At 33.9% G+C, this 14,685-nt stretch overlaps 1 protein-coding gene across 2 annotated transcripts in view; it reads right to left on the bottom strand.

Moving 5' to 3' along the window:
* The window catches only part of LOC124542899 (UNC93-like protein), an 89,064-nt gene that overhangs the window by 6,176 nt on the left and 68,203 nt on the right, over positions 1-14,685 (bottom strand). For both annotated transcript variants that reach the window (XM_047120809.1, XM_047120810.1), the window contains 4 exons: positions 4,076-4,764; positions 3,475-3,697; positions 2,661-2,823; positions 2,134-2,401 (listed from right to left, as the gene is read on the bottom strand). In XM_047120809.1, coding sequence (XP_046976765.1) covers positions 2,134-2,401; positions 2,661-2,823; positions 3,475-3,697; positions 4,076-4,745 — 1,324 coding nt within the window. In that variant the 5' untranslated portion in view covers positions 4,746-4,764. The remainder of the gene's footprint in view (positions 1-2,133; positions 2,402-2,660; positions 2,824-3,474; positions 3,698-4,075; positions 4,765-14,685) is intronic.

Genomic DNA, 14,685 nt, shown 5'->3' with positions numbered 1-14,685 from the left:
TTTGACAAAACAAAAAAAATCGTTTCTTACGTCGGCAAAGGCTAATGTCGATTTTTCAATGTCTGTAATTGAAGAATTCTCAAGAATTTTAAAAATAACTCTTTAATTTTAAGAGACTTTAACTTCAAAACAATTTTTAATGATTGCCAAAAAACATTTAGACTTCTTAATAATTAGACATGAACTGAATTGTAGTCTTTTAAAGTGGTGTCTGGAATTACCGAATGTTACAGAAAGTTTCAGAATATTCCACATATTAATTTTATTTATATAATATTAATTTAAAATATACGTGTGCGTCAGTCTGTTTTAACTTAGAATAATAGTGAAAAAATAAACTACCATATAAATTTATCTGAAAGATTCATAAAACCGACATTGTTTCTCGGGATTACATCAAATGTACATTATCTGTGATAATCTTAATGGCATAAAAATAACATGCATTTAATATTGAAAAAACACCAAGTTCGAACTTGCCATAAAGTATTAAATTTTTACTGAAAAACGAACTAAGAAAACCTTTATAGGGTCGCAAAATTCTAACATAAAATTAATGAGTTATAAACATATTCATAAATAGAATAACGCTGAGGCTTTTAAGATATTACTTCTATTTATATGAAGATTCCTCAGCTAGTCTAAAAATATCGTCGCCCAGTTATAAGGTTGGTAGCCTATTCCCGGAACTGGCTACGTTAGTCCTATAATAAGACCCAAGCAACTAGAATGTTCGCACTCCGCTCTACCGAGGGCCTGGCCATTCGGTTACTTAAGCGCGATATTATATATCTGAGGCGGTTATATTATCTGTTGACTGTAAACGAATTTCATTATATTTATGTAATAATATATTTACAAACGTTTTGCGAACAATTGTTATGAAATGAGGTTGATTTTATGTTACAAATTTGTAAATGATATTTACTATTTTTGTTTTTCGATTATATGTACAGTTATGTGTTGTTTTTCTATTAGATTTAAAAATATATTAAGAAGTTATTTAAGTAAGTTTTAAGTAATTAATAATTTTACACATATTTCGAGAATTCATCACAGTCAGATACAATAATATCTTCGATACCGGTTTTTTCGTTCGTAGTGTGCGTTCCTGCGCATGCGCCTACCGAACCGTGACCAATAATCGCAAATCTCGCGTCCCTAATAACAAAAACGTGTAATTTTTTACCAATCGGTTTTTTACCGAAGGCATCGGATCCTTTCGATCTCGTAACTTAATGATGTACGGAGTCGTACGTAATGTAATCATTACATATAGGTTTTTATAATAGCAATCTGTGTTGTAATAAAAAAGTCTAAGTGTTAATTTGTTAATTCTGACTAAATTTTGGAGGCCATTGCCGAGGTTTAGGCTGTTACGTAGAGAGAATTACAACACGGGTGCACCTCTAACCTAACTCGGCCTATCCGCAACGATCGGACGAAAAGTTTCTACGTGCTCTCCGAGGCATGGCTTAGTGCTATTCAGAACCGGTTTCAACGAAGAATTTCTTAATAGAATGTTCTAGTGAAGCATGCCCAAGTTAAAGATATAATCGTTTAAAACCACTGAACTATTGACTATGTTCCTTTGTTTTGATAACATTAAAATATAAATAATAATCAACAAATCGAATTGTAATAGTACTTTTTGTATTAGTTACATAAGTTGCCATGTAATGTTTGTTTGAATAATTAATCTGTCATTCATTAACATATAATAAGTTATATATAAATATCGATGTAGAATAACACATCGGCCTTCTTAATACTTCCTGTATCTTTAATTACAAACTGTAAATAAGATTAATATAATAATAACGCTTGACCGCATAATGTGTATACGATTTGTATTTACGATGAAATTGTATTCCTTTAATTTATCATCTACGACCAGACGGTTTCACACTTAACAATAAATAAAATTTTTGGGTATATTTGTCCATACGGATTCACCAAATTTAGTTGAAAATGTATATGACTTTTTTATTCTAATCGGTATACCTCATTCAATTTTTTCATAGTCATTATTGGACTCTAATGATATCCTATCGATATTTAGATTTTCTTTCAGTTTGGGTTCTGTATAAGAATAGAGGCATAAGAATATTGGATATATAGATAAAATCTTACCGTTGACTTGAGTCTGCCACACAGCATCTCCAACTCCCCACAAGCCGGATATCACGAAGAATACTGTCGGTGAGTCAGGGTTCGGTGTCCAGATCAGCAGCCAGACGATGAGACCCAAGTGAAGAGCGGCTCCCATCACCAATATTGGGAATCGTCCGATGTACTTCATAGCTGAACCGAAGAGCAGTGAGCATAACGCGTTCACGACTCCAAAGCATATCATAACATAGCCGATGGATCGGATACCGAGAGCACATGAGACGTAGGCCTGAAAGAGATTTTTATTGTAAGTCACATGTAATATGAAGAACTTAGTTTTTTTTTAAATTTTGGAATACGATCTTTAAATTTAGAACGCAAGAAATTAAAAAAAAAAAGATCTAATGTGTGACCTCAAACCGGAACATAGTATTCCAGAAATTAAGTACGTTGTGTAATTGATGGGGCGGTAATCCCTATCCATACAAGCGGAAAACTGGTAATAAGGTTTTATATATTATTTATTTTGGTGTAATTGTGGTGCTTACTTGAGTGTAATCAGCGCCGATGAACGCTTGCTCCATCCCGATCCACAGCGTGATAGGGATGAGCAACTGTTGATTGGGTTTCTTTAACTGGTATGCTGTGGCCGAGAGCAGCTGAATTCCCGTCAACTTGGATGCATCTGATGTTCTTTGCTTCTCTCCGTATCTTAATAAACATGCTATAATATTAATATTTCACTCGCTTTAAGTATAGACTTTAGTAAAATCCTTTAGAAAATATCCTTTTAGATAGTACATCTAAATTGCCACGTATAACCTTTTCAATGACAACGTATCAACGGATCTTCTTGTAATGTTCAAGAGTTCTCCGAAATCGGATAATAAGATTCTATTTTCCGAAGGTAACTCAATTAAAATATACAAAAAAGAACAATGATTCCAAGAGGCTATTGTAACAGGCGTTTAATGAATTTTAAGAGAATAATTACCGTTTGTCTTCCTTTAGTATTTTAAAGCTTCGAACATGACAGGATGAATGACTAATAACGAAACACAAATATAACATACGCAAAAAAGATCATTAAATTTAATTGGCAAAGATATATTTAAGTTATTCTGTAATAATTTGTAAATGTAATATGACACATTGCAAAACTGAGAACAAGATCTAGTGTACATACATGAGATGGATTATTGTAGGGATTATATTATTGTGGGTATTACCTAATAAAGCATACTCAAGCTGAACCAAGACTAGTTATATTGGGTGCATTCTTAAATTTGTTGGGTTATACATGCCTACATACATTGTAAATATAAGATTTACTCGTTGCTAACGTACATAAGCTGAACATACCTTGAAAGAGGATCGACAAGGAAAGCCACCATCAAAACGGCTACCACCACACACGCGAGGTATATGGCACTGATCTCGTATATCTCGCTGTCTGGTGGTCGGTGTAGGTTCTGGTTGTCGTGATGTCCTCCACCGATCATGCAGAAGTTGGCTCCGCATGATAGAAGTGTGCTACTGGTGTTCTCTTTGGATGTATTTCCGCTGTGTACTCCCGATGAGAATACTGTCCAAGGATAAAACAAATGTAAGCTGTATGTCATGATTCCTAAATTGACTCATACAAAATGTAGCCATTTAGTATGTTTTTATAAATAGTAGGAACAATTAACCGTGCTATATACTTCATTTACGAGGATGCATCATTTACACGTTTACAAGAAACCGCTAAACATAAATAAATGGGATACTTGTATCATCAAAATTAAATTAATGAGAATCTTCAATAGTAAAAAAAAAACTCATTTGTATCGTCAGGGCATTGAACCCGGATGCCTGCCGAAACCCATTGTAACATCAGAAACGAGTTTAATTTATACTTTAACAGCCTTAATCGAAATTTTTCATGCTGTGTAGTTTGAACGATAAGTATCAGTTTACTTACCTAAGCTTGAGATAAGGTTTCCCCATAATTCAGCTGTTTGCCAAGCAAGGAAGAAGAACCCGAAGAATCTTACGATTATGCCATCAACGGCTTGATCTGTTAGCTTTGCGTACACACTTCCAGCTTGAGTCAGATATGTAGCCTTCGAGGTCCACATAGGAGCTGCTCCAAGACCAACAATCACTCCAGCCGGTACAAGCGTGTAAAAGGCGGGAAAGAATTGAGCGCCAATGTACGGCGCATAGCAGAGCATTGAGAGACACAAGGTCCATTTCACAGTTAGCCTCTTAATTAGGAACGTGGGCACAAATATGCAGGACACAACGAGTGCCGCGTAAATGGAACTCAGTGAAACTGTACCCAGCCCATCGGCGGCGTTAATAGACGACTGGAGATTCGCAGTTCCCTGAAAAGCGGTGAACTGTACCATGAAAGCGCAGCTCACGGCCGCCACATTCTTCAATATCCTCCACTTCTCATTCCTCGAAAGTTTGACCTTGCCCGAGGCGTAGGAGTCGTCTTCGGTAGGCAGGGGTGGTGGTTTGACGATATCGTCGTTGGAATCTCTGTCGTGCTGGTAGCCATCGTTCTTGAAGCCAGTTTTGATCGTGTATACGGAATCCTTGTCCGGGCGGTGGTCTTCACTGCCGCCACCGTGCGTCGCAGTCATACCGTGTTCTCCGTTTGCCCTGCAAGCAAAACGAACCGTTAGATATTTTGACAATACAAATGAAACTATTTCTGGTACAACTCATAACAACGCTCTTAAGTTATAATAAACGATTAATATTACAAAGCAATCGTATTTGCAATACGATCATATAAGGTTTCAGTCAATGTTTTTCGAGACGTGGAGGAAAAAAAATACAATCGACGAGAGGCCATGTTTTGCGAATCGCATCCACGAGCTACCTAGTACAATGATGGAGCGTGTTGTGATCGACAAGGAGGTAGTTTCTGTAACAATTCCGATTTGATTCGCATTCAGCGCCACAATGGACAACATCGGCTGAGTACATATTGTAATATTGTGTTGTTTCACTTGCTCTTTCGTCATATAACCGTCGAGCGACCGCACGAAGTGTGTAAACTTTATTAATATAGGTTTCTTTAAATTGTAATTGACAAATTTCTCAATGAATATTTAGGTACTGTTTAAGAATATTATTATCAGTATTTTGGAATCAATTGCGCAGAAGAAATTTTTGTAAGAACGTTTGTAACTTTTTTATGGCAAATTAATATTTATTTTAATATATCAGACGAATTAATTTTAAATTATCAGAGAGTTTTTCTTATATTGTAATCGATGCTTATAAAAAATAAATATTTACACGGTATAGTTTTTTTGTAATGTACCAATTACTTTGATTAATTAATAGTTTATTACCATTAAAATAAAACTACTTTTGGTTTATGTAATATTCTAGTCAGACTTTCACACCGAAGCATTCGCATGCGGTAGCGTAATCATGTCTCGTTCTATCTCACACAATTTGTATACTCTTGTCCTTATCGGTGCATAGTGTCGCACAAATAACGCGAGCGAAAACATCGGTGTGAAAGCGCCGTTACTACCTACATTCTTATAAAGTTGTTTTTGGATGATAGTTTACACTAATATTATTTATAGACGTTACACGGCCTACATAATGTCTGGTAAACAAACCATTAATTTACAACAACAGCCTGAAAATTTCCCACGGCTGGGCTAAGACCTTTTCTCCCCATGAGGAGAAGCTTTAGAATATATTCTACCACGCTGTTCTAATGCGGTTTAGAGGAATACACACGCAAGTTTCCTCACGATGTTTTCCTTCACGAGCACGAGATTAATAACAAACACAAAATTTGAACCCGCGATCATCGGTTTAGATGCACGTGTTCTAACCACTGGGCCATCGCGGTCATTAATTTATTTAACAAAAGAAATGTAAATGTACGCATATGTAGAAAATATTTTGTAATATTTGCTTTTCAGAATGTATGACTATAGTGATTGTTGTCGTGTTCAACGATTAGTCTTTCGGTAATCAAACCTTGTGTCTATAATATTCCGGACGGGTACGACCAAAACAAATACGATCATCCAATGTTCTATTGTGTAACTTTATGTGTATGTGTATGAACGATAAATCGGTTATGTTTTCGTTCGTCGTTGTCGATTACCTGTTTACGAGTTTAAAATTAAACTTACACTGGGGACAGAGTTGTACTACGTTTCTGAGAAGCATTTTAATTTAGACGGGTATCATTTTATCGTCGAATTAAGATGAGGCAATGATCGTTTTTGTGATAACATACAATTTATATTAAATTTTATGATAAGTTGGAAACTACTGAAGTAACCATTAATTACATGTCCAATGACAAACTTGAAAGTTAAGATGTATGTCCCTTGTAGCTACAATAACACTGGCTCATTTGCCCTTTAATGCCAAACAAAAATACTGAGTACTGTTAATACTTATCCTAATCCTAATATATTATATATTTGAATCGAATAAAGTTTCCATTTTTTATTCCAATATACACCATTATTTTTTAGCGTTAAAATTTCCATGAAATCAAATTTTATTCACGTAATTTACTGATACCATATTTTGATATATCTTGTAAGTATTTATTCAACAGATTATGATTGCTTAAATTTGGATTTCATTAAGATGTAATTTATGAATAAAAAAAATGATATTATACAAATATTACATTCTACAGCACTCAGGAATAATGTAGCTTTCTTTTTACTGCTAGTGTTTTTTTTAAATTTAGAACAGTTCTTCCGTAGGCACAAAATAATAAATTTTACCTCGTAATAATATTAGTGTACATTAGGGTGTGTGATTACTGATCATCATACGTTTAATATTCCCGAGTACATAGGCTTATGTACTAATGTATATATTGTAAATACAAAGACTGATGATACCGCTCAACTAGCTGGCGTCAGATTATATTTAAATTAATATTTTATCAATGTAATAGGCTTTTAAAGCACGTCTGAGGTGATTTTCAGCTGACCTCATAGTTGTAATCGACGTATCTATCAGGCTATATACGTTCTTATCCTAATAGACAGAAAGGTGAATATCGTATAATAGTTATATAGGTAATGATTGCAAGGTATGTACAATACGTGGTAGCTAGACGCCTATGATAAGGATAAAGCTATTCATATTATTATTTCTGTTTTGATTACTCATCAAAATATTTTATGCTACCGATCACAATAGCTGGAATTTGATTAGACGGTCAGTATGTATTTTTATTTGTAGTTATTATTTTTTTATTTCTTACGTGGAAGAATTCAAATACAGAATCAAATTAAAAATTAAAAGAGTAGACTGTTTGAATGGATTCATTGATTAATAGCCAGTGTCATTTGGGATGAGGTTATACATCGGATATACAAAAATGTTAAGGCACAAAGCAACTCATATACACACATGAGCTCTAAAATTATTGTATTCCACTTTTGGGCAGTCGTGTAAAAAGTAACTCGTATTTGTCCCACTGTTGGACATGCCTCTCTTCTCAGTACAAGTATACAATAGCGGTTGGTGAAAATTTTTATATGTTGTAAACAAACATGCTTGAATTAACTTTGAGCGATCTTCCATTAAGACTCGAGATTAAATTTTGTTCAACCCAGATGATGCCTCGGTTAAAAAATTGATATTAATTTTTATTGGCAGGTATTCTATACCTGACTATTTTTTAACTCAGACAACATTCTATATTTCGTACATTATATTATGTAAAAGAATACTTATACCTAAAGCTTTTCGAAACATCGAAGTTTAAAAATCGTAAAACGTCTAAAAATTATAATAAAAAAAAAATTAAGTATTTTTTTTTATTCAGTCCATTAATACTCGTATCAATAACCCAAACAGCCTTTAACAAAATAATCCGAAGAATCGAAATACGATACAATGATTAGGACATCGTCACCAGAAACACTAATAGTCAACCAGCGTATCTAAATCAAATAAATTCATTCCCACGGTATCACACACAACATTGCCTGCATCATTTCCTGTCATCCCCGCCAACTTAATAAGTCTTTGGAGGTCAGGTGAATTGGCAAAACGAAATTGGTGACGTAAAAACATTTTGTACAAAATTAGCCTTTATTGTTAAGCATTTATGTCAAATTGTTCGCGTCGTAAATGAACCTGTACTTGTACTTGCTAGTACGCGTTTTATTTTATCTCATGCGTGTTACGTGATACCCGCTATTGCGTTACGTTATCGTTTCAGAGAATAATCAGTCGAGAGTTTAAAAATGGATTAAAATTAATAAAACAGAATAAAGACATTCTTAAAATAATTTGTAATATGTTTAATGTTTAGTACGTTGGTACTAATCTGTACCAACCTGCTGGCCAAAGATGGACATTATCATCCTCCTGTCCTTATCCCAATTTACTCGGGATCGGAGCAATATGTTTTCTTCTTCCATATTCACTAATTGTCGTCATTACACAAGTAACATTCTTTCCGCCTATTTCATCTTTCATACAATCCATGCATCCCTTTTTTTACTCGTTCACGCTTAAAACCTTCACATAATGTTCCTCATTCATAACATAACCCATACTATGATAGTCTGCTTCCACATAAGCTTTTATAAAAGTAACACCTGATGAGCTACAACAGCTAGTTTAAATAATCTTTTTGAACGATAAACGAACTATAGAAAAAAAAAGAATTTAAAAATGACAAAACCGACTTTGATTGAATGTTAAACTTTTGAAAGCATATGAGACTTAAGTTTAAAACATGATCGTCATAGTATCGACTAACGACCCGCCCCGGCTTTGCACGGGTGCAATACTGTTACTAAATATACAATATATTTTTTTTCTCGTTCCTTTAATATATTGTCCGTGTATATATACAAAAACCTTTCTCTCGAATCAATCTATTTATAAAAAAAAAAATCATCAAAATCCGTTGCGTAATTTGAAAGGTCTAAGCATACATAGGGACAGACAGCGGTAAGCGACTTTGTTTTATACTGTATCTATTAAACTTGTATTCAAATACTTGAAATACAGCCTTACCCTTGTAGTTGTTCAATCAATTAGTGTTTACGTCTAATTGGCGTAATGTCTAATCGTAGTTCAAGTACGATATGCAATTAATCGCTTGCTTTAAAATCAATTATTTTAACACGGATACGATTATTTGAATTTTATATTCGTTATCCGAAAATTCCGAGTGTGTCAGTAGTAACTTTGGAAATAAATAAGAGTACGGATATTTGCTCTAGAATATCACCATGTGCTGTTGTTGTTGTTCAACACTATTCTAAACTATTCTAAAAATTTATTTTTGATATTTAATACAGTTAGTCTAGGAATATGATAGATACATATTCATATAAATTATGGGAATTCAAAGGAAAAATGTCGGATGAAGTCGCAGAGAACAGCGACCACAATACGATTTATGTTTGACATCATACTTTTTTTGGTGAATTGAAACGAGATTCACATTCACAACATTTTTTTATGGTATAGGTTGGCGGAGCATATAGGCCACCTGATGGTAAGTCGTCACCATCACCCATAGATAATGAAATGAAATATTAACTATTCCTTACATTGTCAATGCGCCACCAACCTTGGGAACTAAGATATTATGTCCCTTGTGCCTGTAGTTACACTGGCTCACTCACCCTTAAAACCGGAACACAACAATACTGAGTACTGTAATTTGGCGGTAGAATAACTGATGAGTGGGTGGTACCTACCCAGACGGGCTTGCATAAAGCACTACCACCAAGAATACATTCCCAAATATACTTCTTTATAAAGTAATATAAAACTACATAAGTCGTTTTATTAGTTAAGAAGGTTTGCAGACGCTTTTATAATATCCGCGAACACTTTGACAGGTAGTTGTATTTCTGACTTTAGACTTGTTTGCATGATAACAATGAATAATAAAAAACTACTTTAACGGTGCATGAAATTGTTGGTAGCCTTTTGTAACGGTATCGAAATTACTTTCATACAAACTATACAGGATCACGCCGAAAAGAATAGTATAGAAATAAGATTCTAGTCATACGTCGTATCTTCTAATCAATTTGGCTTTGTATAAAGATCAAAAGACTTGAGCACCAGAAGTTGCGAACAGTTATTCCGGCTCACGCGAAGCAAACTCGTACTCCAAAAGTATAAATATATGTTCGTCGTCAAACGTTTCGACAAAATATTTAAGATAATAAAAAGAATGTTTATTTGTATTTTTACTCATTATAATATGTATTCTTTAGGATTTTTATTCCATTGACGACCTCCGTGATCGAGTAGTGTGTACATCGGTTTTCATGGGTAAGCCACTCCGAAGTCCCGGGTTCGATTCCTGGCCGAATTGATGTAGAAAATTCTTTACTTTTCTATATTGCCTTGCGTCTGGGTGTTTGTGGTATCGTCGCTACCTCTGATTTTCCATAACACAAGTGCTTTAGCTACTTACATTGGCATCAGAGTAACGTATGTAATGTTGTCCAATATTTATTTATTTGAAAAAATAAACTTGCCGCAAAGTATTATTGCTATGATTTTATATGTATTATAATGAAATGAAATTTAGAGCTGAGAATAAAAACACAGATGTAATATTTCGAATTCTAAAACCAATAAACAATCCATCGTACGTATTATTTAGTATTTATGCAAGGACTAGCGGCCACGAGACAATTCACGAGCGAGTGCTAGTGATGAAACAAACTCGTTCCACGGTAAGGACACCCACTGTTGTGATATGCGCAGGCGCATCTTGACCGATATTTACGTTGCCATAACTTAATCGGAATTTATTGTTGCCGACGTTCACTATGCTGTGATAAGATCTAAACGCGACAAAATGTTTTTATTATGTAATATCAATTTTATCCGACGGTTATCAACAAAGATTGTCCATATTTATGTATTTTGCTATTATTTTTCTATTCAACAATAATTTTTTTTATCTGTTGATTATTGATCACAAATATATTGATTTTAATTAAAAAGAATAACGACCGAAATGCCCATCGGTTGGTGAGAAGTAACCTCCCTGTCCATATAAAATAAAAGAACCCATAAGAAAAATATGTTATACACTGTATCAACATAAATTGATTTTTGTTACAAACACTATTTTTGGTATAAATCAAGGCAAATCAAATAAAAGATTATTAATTTTATTTCATCAAATATAATACTTCGATCGCCTTCAATGAAATAATTACAAAATTACCTGCGAATCTCATACCTTTGTTGGAGGCCAGTAATTTCGAAGATTATGGCGTGTTTTATAAACATATATCAATCAGCCCTTTGTTTAATCCCCACAACAAAGCCATGAACTTGGCAATAAAGTTTCAAATAGAGACTCGACACTATCAATTAATATCAAATGACACAAATTTTCTCTGACCGGAAATGAAGGCATGTCAAAGTATTACCCATTTATGAATAAACCAAGGACAGAAGACAATGGCGACGTTGACAATAAGTTCTAAAGCAAATACAATTTGTAGTTACAGTCGCTAATGATTTTTGGAATTGTCCTCTGAAATTAACTCACACATACATTGAGTGTGTTTAGCTTATACGGTTATGACAATAATAGTAACAGCCTGTAAATTTCCCAATGCTGGGCTAAGGCCTCTTCTCCTTTTGAGGAGAAGGTTCGAGCATATTCTACCACAGAGTTCCACTTGAACTTGTGATTAATTATTAACAAAATATATGCACATGAAAAGTCAATTTTAGGGTTTGAAGATTTTGCGGTCTATTGGACGATCTCGGCTGATCGATATGAAACAATCACAGAAACTCCAATTCTATATAAACAATATTATAGGAACACGCGTTATGGTTGGAAAATTTAAGTAAACATGTAAAGGTCCTAATCCAAGCTTTCCTTGATGAAAAGTATACGGAAAACATCATTGGGTTCAGGTTTAATGGGCCTGAGTACTGTGCATGATGGAGTGGCTTGAATATCGTTTCTTTCTGATTCTCTTTTCGAGTTTAAGGGAGCATTCCCCATCCTCCATAACGTCACCTCTTTCTATATGATACAGAATATGCCTTTCATGAAAGTACAATATGTAAGAACTATTTCGATAGAATTAAATGTTGGTATTAAAACAATAACAGAAGTAACCTCTTTATAATGATAATATTGTAATGAAGATCCGTATTCTGATAAGATCTTAAGCTCGGTATTTGTATTAGCATCATAAATTATAATTTGATTACAAAATACAGTGAATTATTGTTTATTTATCTAACAAAGTATTAACATTAGACGCATCTATTTATGCTAATGTTATGTAAATTAAATAATCAATTAAAACACGTTGATTTGTAATCGTTCCTGTACCATGTGATAATACATATTGCTTCTCGATTTAAAGTGTTAAAAAATATTGAGGAAGATTACTTCGAAGTCCTTTAAGAGAAACTGGTTATATTATTGATAGAGGATAAAGTTTGAATATTTTTTTTTATTTGCAAATTTTGTTAATGTTCTTGGAATACGTATTAAGTTTAGTTTTTTCAATTGATTTTCCTTATTACTAAAAAAAAAGGAAATCAATAATAATCCTTAACATGTTTCCTTAAGTTGTGATATAATTTTGAGACATTTTAAGCGATTTTTAAATGTCATTATTTGCATGTAGAAAGACATGAAAACAAATAATTTCCTATCAAGATAATCCTTAGCAGAACTGTTTTAGAAATATGGTTGTTTTACACTCTCATGCCTCCGAAATCAAGTAAATCATCTATTTTCAGTCGTATTTCCGTACCATAGGACTAAGATTGAGAGTGAGATACTCCTAATCTTAGTCCTATGTTGTCAAATACACTCGTCCACAATAATATCTATGCCTAGTTTTCAGGTTTGTGTTCGTGACCAAGTGTCAGTCAGGAGTGGAGACACTTCGAGAGAAAGAGAGAGCAATATGTTTTTTTATGTCCCAGTTTGTAGAGTAAGTGTAAATCTAGATACAATAGCGACAAATTCAGGTGTTAAGCTTATTTTCAGGAATTGAGTCATTAACCCCAACCGAAGAGCCGGTTTTCGTGAACCAGTTACAAAAGGAAGGGATCTGAATGGTATTATCGGCACGTTACAAAAAAAAAGTATTTGTTCGTCCGGCCGAGATACTCACTGTCATCATTATACAGTAAACCGCTTGTGGAATGTAATTCCGGGTTCAAATCCCGCGTTGGGTAAGGTCGCACTCGTTTCGCGAGTTTGTGACGACTCTTGCGCGCGAGACGAACTTATTATTGACAAATAATCGTGACATTTATGTCAATCGAATGGGTGTTTGTTTACGAGGACGTTGATAAGAGAAGAAAATATTTAAATTAAAATTATTATTCAAAAGTTTGTTGTTGTTTGGGAATATAATTTAATAAGAAGATACATCGCTTGTTATAGACGTCAAATGGTTTTGTATACTAAAAGGCTTGTTAGCTACAAAATCTACCTCGAGTGCTATTTCACAGTGTTCAATATATAACGTTCAGATTTCAATATAAAGCAAAGTAAAGTAACAGCCTGTACATTTCCCACTGCTGAGGTAAGGCCTCCTCTTCCATTAAGGAGAGGGTTTGGAACATATTCCACCACGCTGTTCCAATGCGGTTTGGTGGAATGCAGATGTGGCAGAATTTCGATGAAATGTGTCTACACATGGCAGGTTTCCTCACGATGTTTTCCTTCACCGCCCAGTACTAGACGAATTATAACACAAATTAGGCCCATATATATAGTGGTGCTTGCTTGGGTTTGAACCCGCAATCAACGGTTAAGATAGGTGATAAATAGAACGTAACGATAATATATAAACAAAAAATATGCTTCAATTGCACACAAGACAAATATAAACGCGTCCGCTGGATTTCAGTTTATAAATAGCAAGATAAATGTTACATTAACACATTGTAACTACCACAATTAATGTTCACGCCATCTGTCTGTCAGTACAAATTTATAAAAGTAATCGCGGCTTGAGAAGCCCGAAACTGACCAAGATTTTTTCAGACACTTCACAAAAAAATCCAATTTTCATTAAAGTCTAATAAAACTACTCACATAGCATTAATTTATGTCACTATATTAATTTACCAATCCATACATATATTATTTATCCGTTTATTGTATATAATTAGATCCTTTTTCCGCCCATCTACGAATCTAGCTTTCTTCTGCCCTGCCCATTCAAAATCCACCGCCTTTTGTTTTTCTCGTGCCAGGCAGTACCAGTCGCCGCACCACGCCACGAGAGGAAGTGACGGGAGTCCCACAATACGGTGTCGATAACCGAATCAATAATCATACTAATGAATGGTTTTTCAAATAAATATGTATTTAAAAATCAAAGCCGTATTATAATTATTATTTCAATTCAAAATAATATTACTTTACTTTACTTACTTTAAGTATATTTAAAAAATCATGACAAAAGAGTATTTTTGTAAGGATGAACTGTTCCGTCAATTTTTTGATCATTCTATTTGATTGGGAATTTGTTTAGCTGATTTAAACCGGATTAGAGAAATACTTAATTTTTCAAAAATATTATC

The sequence above is a fragment of the Vanessa cardui genome, chromosome Z, assembly GCF_905220365.1.
Source record: "Vanessa cardui chromosome Z, ilVanCard2.1, whole genome shotgun sequence".
NCBI classification, from domain to species: domain Eukaryota; kingdom Metazoa; phylum Arthropoda; class Insecta; order Lepidoptera; family Nymphalidae; genus Vanessa; species Vanessa cardui.
The sequence above is the reverse complement of the archived record's forward strand: the minus strand, read 5'-3'. Positions and strand labels throughout refer to the sequence as shown.